This window comes from Bombyx mandarina, chromosome 23, assembly GCF_030267445.1.
Source record: "Bombyx mandarina strain Sakado chromosome 23, ASM3026744v2".
In the NCBI taxonomy this organism is placed as follows: Eukaryota; Metazoa; Arthropoda; class Insecta; order Lepidoptera; family Bombycidae; genus Bombyx; species Bombyx mandarina.
The window spans coordinates 9108704-9123844 of record NC_143229.1 but is presented as its reverse complement, the minus strand read 5'-3'; the positions used below and the strand labels follow the sequence as shown (position 1 = coordinate 9123844).

General features: G+C 33.8%; 1 protein-coding gene across 1 annotated transcript; it reads right to left on the bottom strand.

Moving 5' to 3' along the window:
• Positions 1-1189: 1189 nt before the first annotated feature.
• ce-0330 (juvenile hormone binding protein ce-0330) lies at positions 1190-14073 on the bottom strand. The gene is made up of 5 exons (XM_028177823.2): positions 13898-14073; positions 11799-12018; positions 9361-9491; positions 8604-8759; positions 1190-7567 (listed from the first exon to the last, which is right to left on the bottom strand). Exons 1-5 carry the CDS (start codon positions 13953-13955, stop codon positions 7416-7418), a joined length of 717 nt encoding a protein of 238 aa, XP_028033624.2. The 5' UTR covers positions 13956-14073; the 3' UTR covers positions 1190-7415.
• Positions 14074-15141: the final 1068 nt, after the last annotated feature.

The window sequence follows — 15141 nt, the reverse complement described above, 5'->3', positions numbered from 1 at the left end:
CTCATCCGGGTTCTGACCTCGGAGGGGATCGGACGTCGGGTGTAAGAGTGCAGGGGAGTCGTTTAGTGGGTGGGCCCTAAAATCCTTGGGCCCGCGGTCTGCTCACAACACCATGCAGATCGTTGAGTCTCACATACCCCGCGCGCCCTTTTTGCGCGGGGACCTCGTAGGAGGTTAGGCCCACTACCCGGAAAAAAAAAAAAGGTATTTCAATTTTATATTAGTCTACTGTAAAGTTCACGCATTGTCGCTTAGTCACGTTTGCCTTTCAAGCGTCGATATACATTCCGTATGACTGCTTCGTGGTAAAAAAACGCTGTTTGGGTGATACCACTGCCTCTGCACAAAACTCCCTACCACCGAAATATAGTTTAATTTTAATACAAACTATTATTGAATTCGGCTTGACAAATTAGATAGATTTCGTTCGAATGCCACTTTTCAAATTCCATAACGGTAACTCTGTCAGCGGCAGTTGGTATTCAATAGCTGGTTGCTTGTTAGTGCACCTGCCTATTTGCGTGCTAAGAAGCTTTACAACTTCGCTAACTGAACGCCCACTTTACTTTCTCGTTTTCGTATACATATTTCCATTCAACCAGTACAAATCAATACCAGACGCTCAGGTATATTTATAAAATCCTAAAAACCTGAGAAATGAAGATGTAAAATTTTACGAGCTAACTGTTGTAATCTATGGTTGCATGTAATTTTATAATGCAGATTTATAGTAGTCTATGGTTTTTTCTATAAATGTGTCTGTCATGGCTCCCTTCACCCCCCTTTTTTTCGTAAATACATTTGTCTAGAGCACTACTGGTCTCCTTTATTTAAAAACAACCTCAACATGGTAGCAGAGCGTGGTTGTTAAAAAAGAACTCGTGGTTGTTTAAAAAAAAAAGGTTATAAAAGTTAAAAAAAAAAAAAACTCGTGATTGAATTAAAGAAGTCCATTGAATTAAAGAAGTTCGTGGTTCAATTGAAAATTGTTTAATAAGAACGTTAAAAAGACCACGTGCAAAATAGTTGGCGTCTCGTCTAATTTAACTCGTTCGACATTATTATCAAGAAAATGGCTAAACAAGCAAAGATAGAAGACATAATGATGCCCATTTTTGATGGTGCAAATTATTCAAGCTGGAAATTAAGGTTAGTAACTTTACTAGAATACAAAGATTGTAACGAGCCCGCCATTTGCATTATGTCTGCTAAGTATAAAAGTCAAGAGGCCGAATGGAAGAAAATGGATTTAAAAGCAAGAACTATAATAATGAGCACAGTTTCTGATAGACAATTAGAATATATTAGTGAATGTACAACGGCTTACGATATGTTGAAAAAGTTGGACAAAATGTATTTAACACAGTCTACTGCTATGCAAATAATATGTAGAGGAAAACTTGAAGAGGTTAAATTAAACAATTACAGTACCGTAGAAGATTTTTTTGTTGATTTCGAAAAAACAACGAATGATTTCAAAGCGGCTGGTGGGATTATAAATGAACCCGAGAAGATGAGATATTTGCTCAGAGCCTTACCTCCAAGCTACAGTTACATTGGAGATTTTATTGATGTAATTCCAGAAGAACAAAGAACAGTGGATTATGTAAAATCTAAAATAAAAGAAAAAAATATGACAAGTGACACAGATAAGAAGAGTAATATGAGTACATTCTCAACGAAAACTAAAGCTCAATGTTTTATATGTGGAAAGACAGGTCATCTCAAGAAAGATTGTTGGTATCAGAAAAACTACCAAGGAAGATATTCAACCAGTCAACGACAGCAAGGTCTACAAAGAGGTTATTACAGAGGTGGATTCTATCAAGGTCGTGGCAGAGCCAGAGCTCAAAATCATACCAGAGGTGAGTCGTCGAGCACTCAGCGGGACAGCTCTTCAAAAGAGTCATGGACAGCCCAGGTGTCTAATCCGCAAGTAAATCAGGTAATGGGGTGTACCGAAGGGGATTATGATAATATTAATGAAATTAATTGGTTGTTAGATAGTGGGTGTACCGATCATATTATAAAGAATGATACATGTTTTTATAATTATGTAGATTTAAATATTCCCATTGATGTGAAATTGCCAGATGGTAAAATGTTAAAAGCAACTAAAGTAGGTACTATTAAAATCTATTTTAAAAATGATTATAATGAAAAACACATTGATCTTAAAAATGTATATTTTGTCAAAGATATTAAGCAAAATTTGTTAAGTTTTTCAAAAATAACCAAAAATTGCACTATAGTAGCAAGAAATGAAAATGCAAAAATATATAACCAATCTAAAGAATTACTAGTTATTGCTAATAAAATAGACAACTTGTACTACATAAAAAGTTTTATTTCAAAAATTGACAGTGATAAAATGTATGTAAATTCATTAAAATTAACTAATAAAGAGAAATGGCATAGGGCACTTGGTCATGTAAATTTTCAGTATTTAAACAAATTAATAAATAACAAATTAGTAGAAGGTTTGCCGGACAAGATTGAAAGCACAGAAATGAAATGTTCAAATTGTATTGAAAGCAAAATGACTAATGTACCTTTTAAAAATAATAGAACCAAAACTAATGAAATTTTAGAACTGATTCATACTGATCTAAATGGTCCACATAGCACAACTGGATATGGTGGAGAAAAATATTTTTTGACTTTTATTGATGACTATAGTAAATGTACAAGAATTTTTTGTATTAAAAGTAAAGCAGAAACTGCAAGTTGTTTTATAGAATTTGTTAATTTAGTAGAAAATAAATTTAATAAAAGAGTTAAGAAATTACAGTGCGATAATGGCAAAGAATATTTAAATCGAGATATCTATGATTTCATCACACATAAGGGGATAGAGCTATTACCATGTCCACCTTATGTTCATGAATTAAATGGGGTAGCAGAAAGGTATAACAGGTCTGCTATGGACATAAGTAGATGCTTAATGAGAGAAGCTAAAATTCACAGAAGATATTGGCCTGAAGTTATAAAAACAGCAGCATATTTAAAAAATCGAACAATTGCTAATACAGTAGAGAATAAAACTCCTTATGAAATATTTTTTGGTATTAAACCAAATGTAGAACATTTAAAGATTTATGGAAGTAGAGTCTATGTAAGGGTTCCAGAAGTTTTAAGGAAAAGTAAATGGGACGATAAAGCCCAACTAGGAGTGTTGGTAGGTTACACTGAGAATGGTTATAGAGTTTTATTAAATAATAGAATAGTTAATGCTAGACATGTTCAGGTAGTCGAAGAAAATACTCAATTAATTTGTTTAGAAAAAAATTATAATGAAAAGCAAACAGACATTGAAAATAAAATAATTGAAAGTGATATTGATGAAAATGTAAATGATGCAATTGAAACAAGTTCTAATAAAACTCTGGAAGTTCCTGTCGATGATGAAAATTTAAGTAACAATAAGGATAAGCTTGTAATAGAAAGAAAGTCAAAAAGAAAGATAAATCCAATTTTAAGATATGGTAATCCAGTATCACATTTTATTTATGTAAATTACATTGATGCAAATGTACCAAACACAATTGAGGAGGCCATGAGCTTGCACGATTATAAGCAATGGCAGTTAGCGATGGACTCTGAAATAAATAGCTTAAATAAAAACAATACATGGCAAATTGTTGAACGGCCAAAAGATAAAAAGGTTATAGATGTCAAATGGGTCTTTAAAAGAAAAAGTAATAATATTTATAAAGCTAGATTAGTCGTCCGAGGATTCCAACAAAAGGATTACCTTGAAAATGTTTATTCACCTGTAGGAAAAATGCAAACATTGAAAATTTTATTATCATATAGCTGTAAAAATAATTTATTTATAGAACAAATGGATTTTGAAACAGCATTTTTAAATGGTCGTGTAAAGTCAGAAGTATATATAAATCAACCAAAAGGTTATGAAACTGGAGATAATAAAGTTTACAAATTGCATAAGGCACTCTATGGCCTTAGAGAAAGCCCTAGAGTATGGTATGAATGTTTCAACAATTTTTTTGAAAAGTTGAATTTTGTTAGAAGTAGCTATGATTACTGTCTATATGTAAATAGTACAAACAAAGATCCAATATATATACTAATATTTGTTGATGATCTTTTAATTTGTTGTAAAGATATAGATAAAGTAAAGCAGTTGAAAATTAGTTTAATGGAAAAGTTTGCAATGAAAGACTTAGGAAAAATCAAAAGTTACATTGGCATAGATATTGACTATAATAATGATAGAAATAGAATGACCTTAAGTCAAACAAAATATATTGAATCTTTGGCTGTAAAATATAATCTGGAGAACACTAAGTTATATGATACTCCAATGGAAACAAACTTAAAACTAGAACAGGCTAAAGAAGTAGATTATAGTATAAAGTATAGAAATATAATTGGTGAATTATTGTATATTAGTACAGGCACTAGGCCAGATATAGCATACAGTGTTAATTACTTAAGTCGATACCAAGGTTGCTATGACAGAACACATTACAAATACGCAATGAGAATTTTAAAATATCTATATAAGACTAAGGATTTAAAGTTAACATACTATGATAATGTGATAAACTCTGAAATATTAGATTGTATGGTAGACTCAGACTTTGCAGGGGATAATGTAGATAGAAAATCTACTACAGGTTTTGTAATTAGATTATTTGGAAACTTGATTTTTTGGAAAACACATAAGCAAAGCTCAGTTACTAAGTGTTCCACTTTCGCAGAATATACTGCTATGTCAGAAGCAGTCACAGAAATACTTTTCATTAGAAACTTGTTATGTGAATCATTCAATATAGAATTTGATAAACCAATAAAGTTGTATGAAGATAACTCAGGTGCAATTTTGATTGCTAAGTACGGCAATTTTACTAAGAATTCAAAGCACATTGAAGTTCAGTATCATTATATAAATGAAAACTATGAAAAGGGTATAATTGATATTGTTAAAATTGATACGAAATATAATTTTGCTGACATATTAACTAAAAGTTTAGATAAGACTACTTTCTTGAAAAATAGAGCAGGGTTAAAATTATTTTAGTACACACAATATAGGTACTAATCTTTGTCTTTAACAATATTGTAGACGTGAGGAATCAGCATTATAAATTTAAGGAGGCGTGTTGTAATCTATGGTTGCATGTAATTTTATAATGCAGATTTATAGTAGTCTATGGTTTTTTCTATAAATGTGTCTGTCATGGCTCCCTTCCCCCCCCTTTTTTCGTAAATACATTTGTCTAGAGCACTACTGGTCTCCTTTATTTAAAAACAACCTCAACACTAACTATATCGCTAATGGAAAAAAAACAGGGCAATATTCTTTACGTTAATATGATCTGTTTATTTTTTAATCACTGTGTTTTTTAACAGTTTGATAATTATTTTCTACTTTTTAGTTCAGTTAGCTAAAGAACCGTGTTTTTTTTGTTATTTAAACTATTTTTTTGCTTTTTCAGTATTTCACGATGGTAATTTCATTGTAAAGAAGAATCTAATTAATCTAATCTAATTTAGTGTATTATATGTGAAGACCGGTCATTAAGTCGTTCTATGATTTATTTCGTAATATAACCATTTTATCCGATGTTTCACCGTTACAAGGGACTGTCCCTGTCAACTTTGTGCAACCAAGTTGTTCTATCCGATCATACGTTCTGTGATTACCAGAGTTTTAGCGGGGATTGAAACTTCGAATTCGGAAAAGGAGTCTGAAAAACTAACCTCGTGTCCAAGGAATCCAGCACGCGCGTACATACTGGAAATCTTGATCAAAAATATTCGACCTATAAATTAAAGTACCTATTGTTTTGTCATTGGTCCTTGATAGGTGTGCGAAATTTTAACTCAATCCGACGTTCAAGGGTTCCGTTACATGGTTACATAATAATGTAATCTATATATTAAGACGTGAAGCAAAAACTTTGTATCCCTTTTTACGAAAATTGCGCTGACGGAGAAGTATGAAATTTTCCACACTTATAGAGAATATAGAGAAGAAGTGCACAAAGCTAATAATTTTTTCTAAATAAGCATAAAAGATACATTAAATCAATAAAGAAAACATTACACACACTACATACCATGTATTTGACGCACAGACGCATGCATACTATTTATTGTCAAACTTTGGTTCTTGACGTCTGTGGTCAAATTGAGAATAGATTAAATATGGTTTGTCTTTATTAATATTTTTTTATAGTGTAGCCTTGGCGAAATTTGTGATCATAGAAGTATAAATTACAATCATAATAGTGTACAAACCTATCCTACAATTCCAATTGATTAAAGTCGAATTTCGACTACTGCGGGACCTCTAATAATAATAAAAGCGTGTTAAAACAAACAGACTGTACTTATACAAAAATTTCATAGTACATATAGGATAAGATGTCCGATATAATGGTGTCGAGTGATGTGACACAGCCGGGGCTAAGACCCTGATTATCTATATAAATATCTTAAGTTTATCAAGTTAATTTGTGTTTCAAGCTATCAAATTTAAATTTATTAAATACTATACAAACTCCGCTCGCTTGCTTTGCTAGCCAATCTTTAAATTGACTTTAATCCAATCGCTATCAAACATTATCATCACTTGTTAGACCATTTTGAAGACTTCTTGGTAATTTCATAGAAATCAAAACAACCATTTCGGAATAGGGAACATACATACATACATACATATAAAGACACACAAACACACACACATCGATCTTATAAGTAAATTTAAATTTAATGTTTTATATTTAAATGTTCTATATTGTAAACACATTTTTTTTTTATTGCCTGGATGTGTGGACGAGCTCACAGCCCACCTGGTGTTAAGTGGTTACTAGAACCCATATACATCTACAACGTAAATGCGCCACCCACCTTGAGATATAAGTTCTAAGGTCTCAAGTATAGTTACAACGGCTGCCCCACCCTTCAAACCGAAACGCATTACTGCTTCACGGCAAAAATAGGCCGGGCGGTGATACCTACCCGTGCGGACTCACAAGAGGTCCTACCACCAGTAATTAGATACAATTAGATACATTATTTAGATACATTCGTTTTAATAATTACATAAATGGTTTACGAGTTATTTATTTAAGGAAAGTACCGAAAGCACATATGTACATATTAGCTACGCTTTTAGTCACCGAAGAACATCGTTCTAATAAAATACGAGCCCTTCATTAGATATTCAACAAGCAACATTGAGCGCATTTATCTTTCATTTTGTTCATCGATGAAGACGTTAAGTAAATCAATGAAACTTATGATTTGATCTAAATTTAAAAAAATGTCCCCTATATGTAAAAAACCATTTAATAATAAGTAACCAGCTTACTTAGGTGAAATGTTGAAAAATTCGCAATATAAACAAAAGAACCATTTAATACACATTATAATAGCTATTTCTACAAAATCGCTATATCTTCAAGTGAATTTTTTTCGAAGAATATATTTATGTTCTTGAAGAATTTCTTTGCTGTAGCGTCCATAATTGGTCTTCCGAATTCTGTTACTACTTGTTTCCAATTCTCATTGAGGAAACTGTGAATTATTTTACCTGTAATCATAAAATACAAATTTAAAAAATACAGTTACATGAATATTTTTTTTAATTTTTTTATTGCTTAGATGGGTGGACGAGCTCACAGCCCACCTGGTGTTAAGTGGTTACTGGAGCCCATAGACATCTACGACGTAAATGCGCCACCCACCTTGAGATATAAGTTCTAAGGTCTCAAGTATAGTTACAACGGCTGCCCCACCCTTCAAACAGAAACGCATTACTGCTTCACGGCAGAAATAGGCAGGGAAATAATATCATGACAATAAAAAACGCCAGATTAAACCGTAAAACTAGTTTTGACTGCGACAGTACTCTGTTATATATTCGTGAGCACGTTTCAAGTGTGTATTCCCTATGAAAAGTAATTAATTGCCTGCTGCGTCTGTACATAGATATATAGATATCGGATACTGGCGGTACAAATGCAATGGGCATATGAGAACACCGCCCGTTCTTATCCGTCATGCCACTATGACTTTAAATAGTTACCCGATGTTTTTAATAAGTAAAACTGTATACATTCTTAGACTTCACATATTTCACAAAAAAAAATTCTAATCTGTCTATGCGTGAGAACAGTGCTGTTATAAATACTTCTAGATACTCAACATTTTATATTAATAGGAAGATTTAATTTAATTTTAGGTTGATAACAATATTTTCAAAACAGTTCATCTTGAGCTAGTTTACTTTTAAACTATATATTATATTTTAAGGCTAAAATTAGTAATTGTTTAATGATAATACGATTTACAATATGTTATATCTATGTGTCTGCGACCTCAACTACTTCGACCTTCTAATATAATTCATTTAAATAATCCGTCCGTAATAATACTATACAATTATCCATTTATTGTCCATTTATATCCATATGTAATTTACCATTGACCTATATGTCAAATCAAATTATATTTTGTGACAATTCCACTTAGTAGGATACTTGGAAGAAGGAAACTACACATTTCTCGATGTGTTCTAAATAAAATAGAATATGATTCATCAGTAAAATTGCAATTACCATACTTACTCAATTCCTTGTTACCATTGAAAAGGTTTGACAGTTCAAAATGTGCATTTTCTCTTACGTCAAAATCGAAATCATATTTTTTAAGAACAATGTGATCTTTGCCGTCGTCTGCTTTTTCCACGTCATATTCAATATAAAAGTGGATCTGCATATTCTCTGAAAATAATTGCATACTTGAATACTGGCAATGAATATAATTTCTTTTTTAAAGTTTAGTATAATAAGTAAGTCATAAACAAAATCGTTATTTCCCAGCGTAAATTAGGAGTATACCTATTTAGTTCAAAAATTCGCGTCGTAATAACCTCTCTGCTATATATTTCATGATATACTAGCGACCCGCCCTCGCTTCGCTTCGGAAACATTAAAACACACATGAAACCAAAAAAAAAAATTAAAAAAAAAATTAAAAAAGTAGCCTATGTTCATCAGGGACAATGTCGGCTTCTAATGGAAAAATAATTTTTCAAATCGGTCCAGTAGTTTCGGAGCCTATTCGAAACAAACAAACAAACAAATCTTTCCTCTTTATAATATTATAAGTAAGTATAGATTAGACTACACCACACAGCTAAGTTTAGCGACAGAACCACTTAACATCGGGATCGTGTGTATATAGCAAAACGAGATAAAAAAGATGTATTTCTTTTTAATAATAAAATTTCATATAATAATATTGTTTTAATGCAAACGAAATATTCCATTTGTTTACAGAATTGATGTTGCTTTTTAAAAGAGACAAAATTTCGAGACTTACTCAATTTTAGCTTCATTTGTCCATCACCAGTGATCGGCAAAACGAGTATGCTACCGCCGGCGGTATAATGTCCCTTGATAGAAGAATCGAGATGATAGATTACATCAAATCTCCTCTTCTCTGTGTCCCATCTGCAAAATAAAACAAAATTACACTATTTAAAGCTACTTTTCCTTTTCACTTGTCATTAACTTTATCCGTAGATTGTATAACAACATTTTATTAACCAACAATATTTAGAATGTATCTACCAAAGAATATAATGACATCAAGATAAAGTATAAATGCACACAGACCGCTATTATATACCGCTAAAAATCATCACATTACGGTTTTTCATCACAAAAAAATTATGTAAAGAAATCCCCACATTTTTTTATTTTTTTATTTATTGCTTAGCTGTGTGGACGAGCTCACAGCCCACCTGATGTTAAGTGGTTACTGGAGCCCATAGACATCTACAACGTAAATGCGCCACACACCTTGAGATATAGTTCTAAGGTCTCAGTATAGTCACAACGGCTGCCCCACCCTTCAAACCGAAACGCATTACTGCTTCACGGCAGAAATAGGCGGGGCGGTGGTACCTACCCGTGCGGACTCACAAGAGGTCCTACCACCAGTAATTACGCAAATTATAATTTTGCGGGTTTCATTTTTATTACACGATGTTATTCCTTCACCGTGGAAGTCAATCGTGAACATTTGTTGAGTACGTATTTCATTAGAAAAATTGGTACCCGCCTGCGGGATTCGAACACCGGTGCATCGCTTCAACACGAATGCACCGGACGTCTTATCCGTTAGGCCACGACGACCAAATTGATAATAATTTTTGTTGCTTTAAAATTATCTGCAAATATAACGCGACAAACAGATACAGAAGAAGTACTTCTATTTAGCATCTTATGCAGTAAATGCCTTTCAATTCTATTTTATTATTATAACAATACCTATTTTGAATTATATCTTCAGTATGTACCTACATAAAATTCATATATAATCTGGAATAAGCACAATTATCATAATAAAAACAGTACTCCTAAACTCCTGTTAAGTCAATCTTATTAAAAACCATTTACGGTGTGTACATACTATAGCTGTAACAACAAGCTTACTCTAATTACAATGCCAACCGAACACAGCTCCGCTAATCGCAATAAATCGATCAGAGTCAATCGGTCGGAACTAAATCACATCTGCGTTGGCCACTCTAGAGTTTGGCTATTTAGCCATTGTGACAAATGACGTGAATATTAAACCAAAGCCAACAATGTTTGATATTTAATCACAAAATCCCAGTCGATCCTAAAACGTCGCATATCTTACAATTGTTTAGATAAATAACTTTCTAGTATAGTTTGAAATTACGAATTGGTTAAGGCGATTAAAAAGGTTTTTCCTTTGTTTTTCTCTTACTCCTACTGACGTTACTCTTTATTTTTATGTTTTTTTTTGCATCAATTGTATTTTGAACAGTGTTCAAAGATTAAGGCTTCGAATAAAAATTCTACCCGTGTTCAAGTCAGGCTATTGAATTAATATATTAATGTATTTCCGACTATGTCCAGTTGCCATTATGACATATGGTCCTGGTGACCAAAAAACTAGAATCATGCTTGTATTGCTTTCACAGGTTAATTCTTACTCCGCGCGAGTAGGTACCACCACCCTGGCTATTTCTGCCGTGAAGCAGTAATGCGTTCCGGTTTGAAGGGTGGGGCAGCCATTGTAACTATACTTGAAACCTTAGAATTTATATCTCAAGGTGGATGGCGCAATTACGTTATAGCTGTCTATGGGCTCCAGTAAGCACTTAACACCAGGTGTGCTGTGAGCTCGTCCAGTCACCTATGCAATAAAAAAACAAAAAAACAATTGAGACTTCGATTTCATGTCTCAAAGTAGGTGACAGGATTCGCGTTATGATATCTATTAGGTCCTATAACCATTTAGTACCAGGTGGGCTGGGCTGTAAGCTCGTCCACGCATGGTTTATTTTAATTCGCATGGACTTGAGGAAACGGTTAGTAAAATATAACATATTCTACACTTATTAAATTAGCATCGTTGGTTTTTTTAATTTATTTTAAATGGAAATAGCCCGCCTGATTAAAGGATTACCTTTACACTTCAGATTACAATTAGTCGAAGTCACATTTGGTTTTTTAATAGCCATCCTGCTCTCCAACGTATTTATGAGCATTGATAAAAACGCCAGACATTCAGAACTGATATTGCAAAAAGACGAATTTCATACCTGCACAAATAGTCTTTTTTTTTATTGCCCTTGTAGGCAGACGAGCATACGGCCCCCCTGACGGTGAGTGGTTACCGTCGCCCATGGACTTCAGCAATGCCAGGGGCGGAGCCAAGCCGCTGCCTACCGCTTCATATATTATATTAATTAAGCCATATGTTATTAAAGAAGAAATTACTTGACATCGTCTATAGTTGCGTTCTTGTGTCCCTTCAAACGACCATCTGACAGCGTAAACTTAAGGCCAGATATATCGAATTCAACGTAATCCAGCTCCATGACGTCAAGAACTTCAACACCGATCTCCGGAAGACCACTGAAGAACACGGGCATCGCATTTTGAAAGGCCGTTATCATACAAGCTGAATTCTCTAGTTTACATTTATCCACTGGCAAAACTGAAAGGACAGATTCTATACAATGCATATTCTAACTCAATCAATACACTTTGGTTATACTCGTACATAGTATGCTCTAAATTAATTATTGTGTCGATATTTAGTAGTGTGATAGAAAAATTCTTAGATTACTTTTTCAGCTTACTCTTGTTACCATATATTTTGTCATATTGTACACCGTTTTTAATCAATAACTAGCTTTTGCCCGCAACTTCGCGTGGAATAGTTACTTTGGGATAACGCAAAATTTTACCCGCGACTTCATTTATGTAGAAGAAAGGTGAAAATGTTTTTTAATAATAGAATGATAAGGAGCTATTTAAGATACCAAAATCACGTTTCAAAAGAGTTATCAATTCGACGAACACTTTTTTTTTGTTTATGTATATTCACCGATTTCTCGAGAATGCTTGAACCCATTCTAATAATAATACTTTTTACTATATTTTTTTTAATTATATAAAAATTTTAGTTTTTGTTAAATTAAAAATTACTTGTAATGAAAAAAATATTTATTTGGATAAGGATTAATATCATCTATATAAAAACACTTTCACAAATAATTCTTTATTTTAGAACAAATTTTATTAGCATAAAAAAGGTCATGGTGAGCCAACCTTAAAATATAGACATATGCTATCGTGGACTTTTTTAGAACTTTTAAAGGGAAACAATTCTGTCATACATAACTTTAGTGAAACTTTAATCGTTTCCGCAGCGCACGCAGCGGAAGCTCGGAAAAAGGGAAAAAAGCCCCGATTTTCAAAAACTCTCATTGCTCTTTGCGTAATGTTATTTAATATAATAAATATATTCCTCAATAAATAGGCTATCTAACACTGAAAGAATTTCTCAAATCGGACCAGTAATTCCTGAAATTAGCGTATTCAACCAAACAAACAAACTGTTTAGCTTTATAATATTACTATAGATAAGCGATAACCGTGGCCTATTTTGTCATCACAATTCCAATAGGATTATACATTCAAGCCCGTTTGCACGATTGCTTTTCGGAACATACCTGCCTGTATGAACTAACAATACGCATTCTCACAATTAACTCTATAGGATGATAGAGAAGAAGAATAACTTTGAAAAGATGCTACTGCTATTACGGAACATTATTTTATTATACATATTTTTCAGTATAAATTGGCTACCAGAACCCATGGATGTTTCTACGTAAATTCTGACACCCATCGTATCTCTTCTTTATTCCCTAATCGAAATCTCATTGCATTGTACAACGGCTGTCCCGCCCTTCAAACAAAAACATGACTGTTTCGGGACAGGAATAGTCATATTATGATAGTACCGGGCTAGTAAACGTCATATCACGTAAGTCGGAAAAGTGATTTTCAATTAGTGATACTTCTAATGAAGAACTAATCCTAAATTCTTAGATGAGCTAATTAAATACAGAAGTTATTAAGCTCAGTACCTAAATTAAATAATTCAATTATAATTAACTAACGCGTTGGCTTGCATACATACATATATTTGCAAATATGTATAGCTATTTCTTAAATAAATTTACACATTAGTCACTAGTAAAATTATCTAACATTTCTTTTTCGTTGATCATTGAATATCTCACTAAATACACCACATTTATAAAAAATTTACATAACAATAAAAGTCTTGGTATTTTAATTTTGTATCCGAAATAATTAACTGTACAATGCCTGTCGAATGGTAATGTTAAGGCTGTGCGAAACATGATGTATGTAACTAAAAATATACTGTATGAAAATGAGCCGTATTTTTCATCGATAAAAGAATAATATCAATAGAATAGTTGAACTACGCCAACAGTTTTTAGCTAATAAATTGAATCCCAACAAATCGAGGAAATATTCTCCATTTTTGCAATACTCACCTGACGAGCGCGTATAGTCCATGAGAAATAACAAAAATATTCCATTTAAAATAAACATTTCCTTTTTTATTCTAATGTTCCTTATGTACGTGAATACAAGAAAAACGATTTCAGACTGTTTTAAGACGACACAATCTACGTCTTAATATACAACAGTCTCAAAAAGTACTGAGTGTTAGTGAAGGATAACACTACGAGAATCATTAAAACTAATTTGCCACGTTATTTTGTAAGACATTTTTTATTAATAATTGTACATTGAAAAATAAGTTTACGGAAATATTTACTGGGGTAAATAGATACAAAAATATGAATGTGGTGTGCTTGTCTTTAGTTGTAAGATGGAAATCTCGATTGCTCGAAACACTAATAGAGTGCACAGAATTGTAATATGAGCTATAAGTCCCTAATCGCGAAGAAGCTTCAGAGCGCAGCCCTAGCCCTAGGACAGTGGTTCCGAAAATGGCGCATAGACATCAACCCAGCGAAAAGTACTGCGGTGCTATTTCAGAGGGGAAGCTCCACACGGATTTCCTCCCGGATTAGGAGGAGGAATCTCACACCCCCGATTACTCTCTTTAGACAACCCATACCCTGGGCTAGGAAGGTCAAGTACCTGGGCGTTACCCTGGATGCATCGATGACATTCCGCCCGCATATAAAATCAGTCCGTGACCGTGCCGCGTTTATTCTCGGTAGACTCTACCCCATGATCTGTAAGCGGAGTAAAATGTCCCTTCGGAACAAGGTGACACTTTACAAAACTTGCATAAGGCCCGTCATGACTTACGCGAGTGTGGTGTTCGCTCACGCGGCCCGCACACACATAGACACCCTCCAATCCCTACAATCCCGCTTTTGCAGGTTAGCTGTCGGGGCTCCGTGGTTCGTGAGGAACGTTGACCTACACGACGACCTGGGCCTCGAATCAATTCGGAAAAACATGAAGTCAGCGTCGGAACGATACTTCGATAAGGCTATGCGTCATGATAATCGCCTTATCGTTGCCGCCGCTGACTACTCCCCGAATCCTGATCATGCAGGAGCCAGTCACCGTCGACGCCCTAGACACGTCCTTACGGATCCATCAGATCCAATAACCTTTGCATTAGATGCCTTCAGCTCTAATACTAGGGGCAGGCTTAGGGACCCCGGTAACCGTACTCGTCGAACTCGACAAAGAGGTCGACGTGCAACCTAACCCATGCATCAGCCCGCTGAGTTTCTCACCGGATCTTCTCAGC

Bases quoted from the DNA above. Each gene is read 5' to 3' on its own strand.
- ce-0330 (XM_028177823.2), bottom strand. From the start codon at position 13,955: ATGTTTATTTTAAATGGAATATTTTTGTTATTTCTCATGGACTATACG. The intron at 8,760-9,360 runs GTAAGTCTCGAA...AATTATTTTCAG, and splicing joins ACAAATGAAGCTAAAATTGA to AGAATATGCAGATCCACTTT. The intron at 7,568-8,603 runs GTAAGTATGGTA...TTATGATTACAG, and splicing joins CAATGGTAACAAGGAATTGA to GTAAAATAATTCACAGTTTC.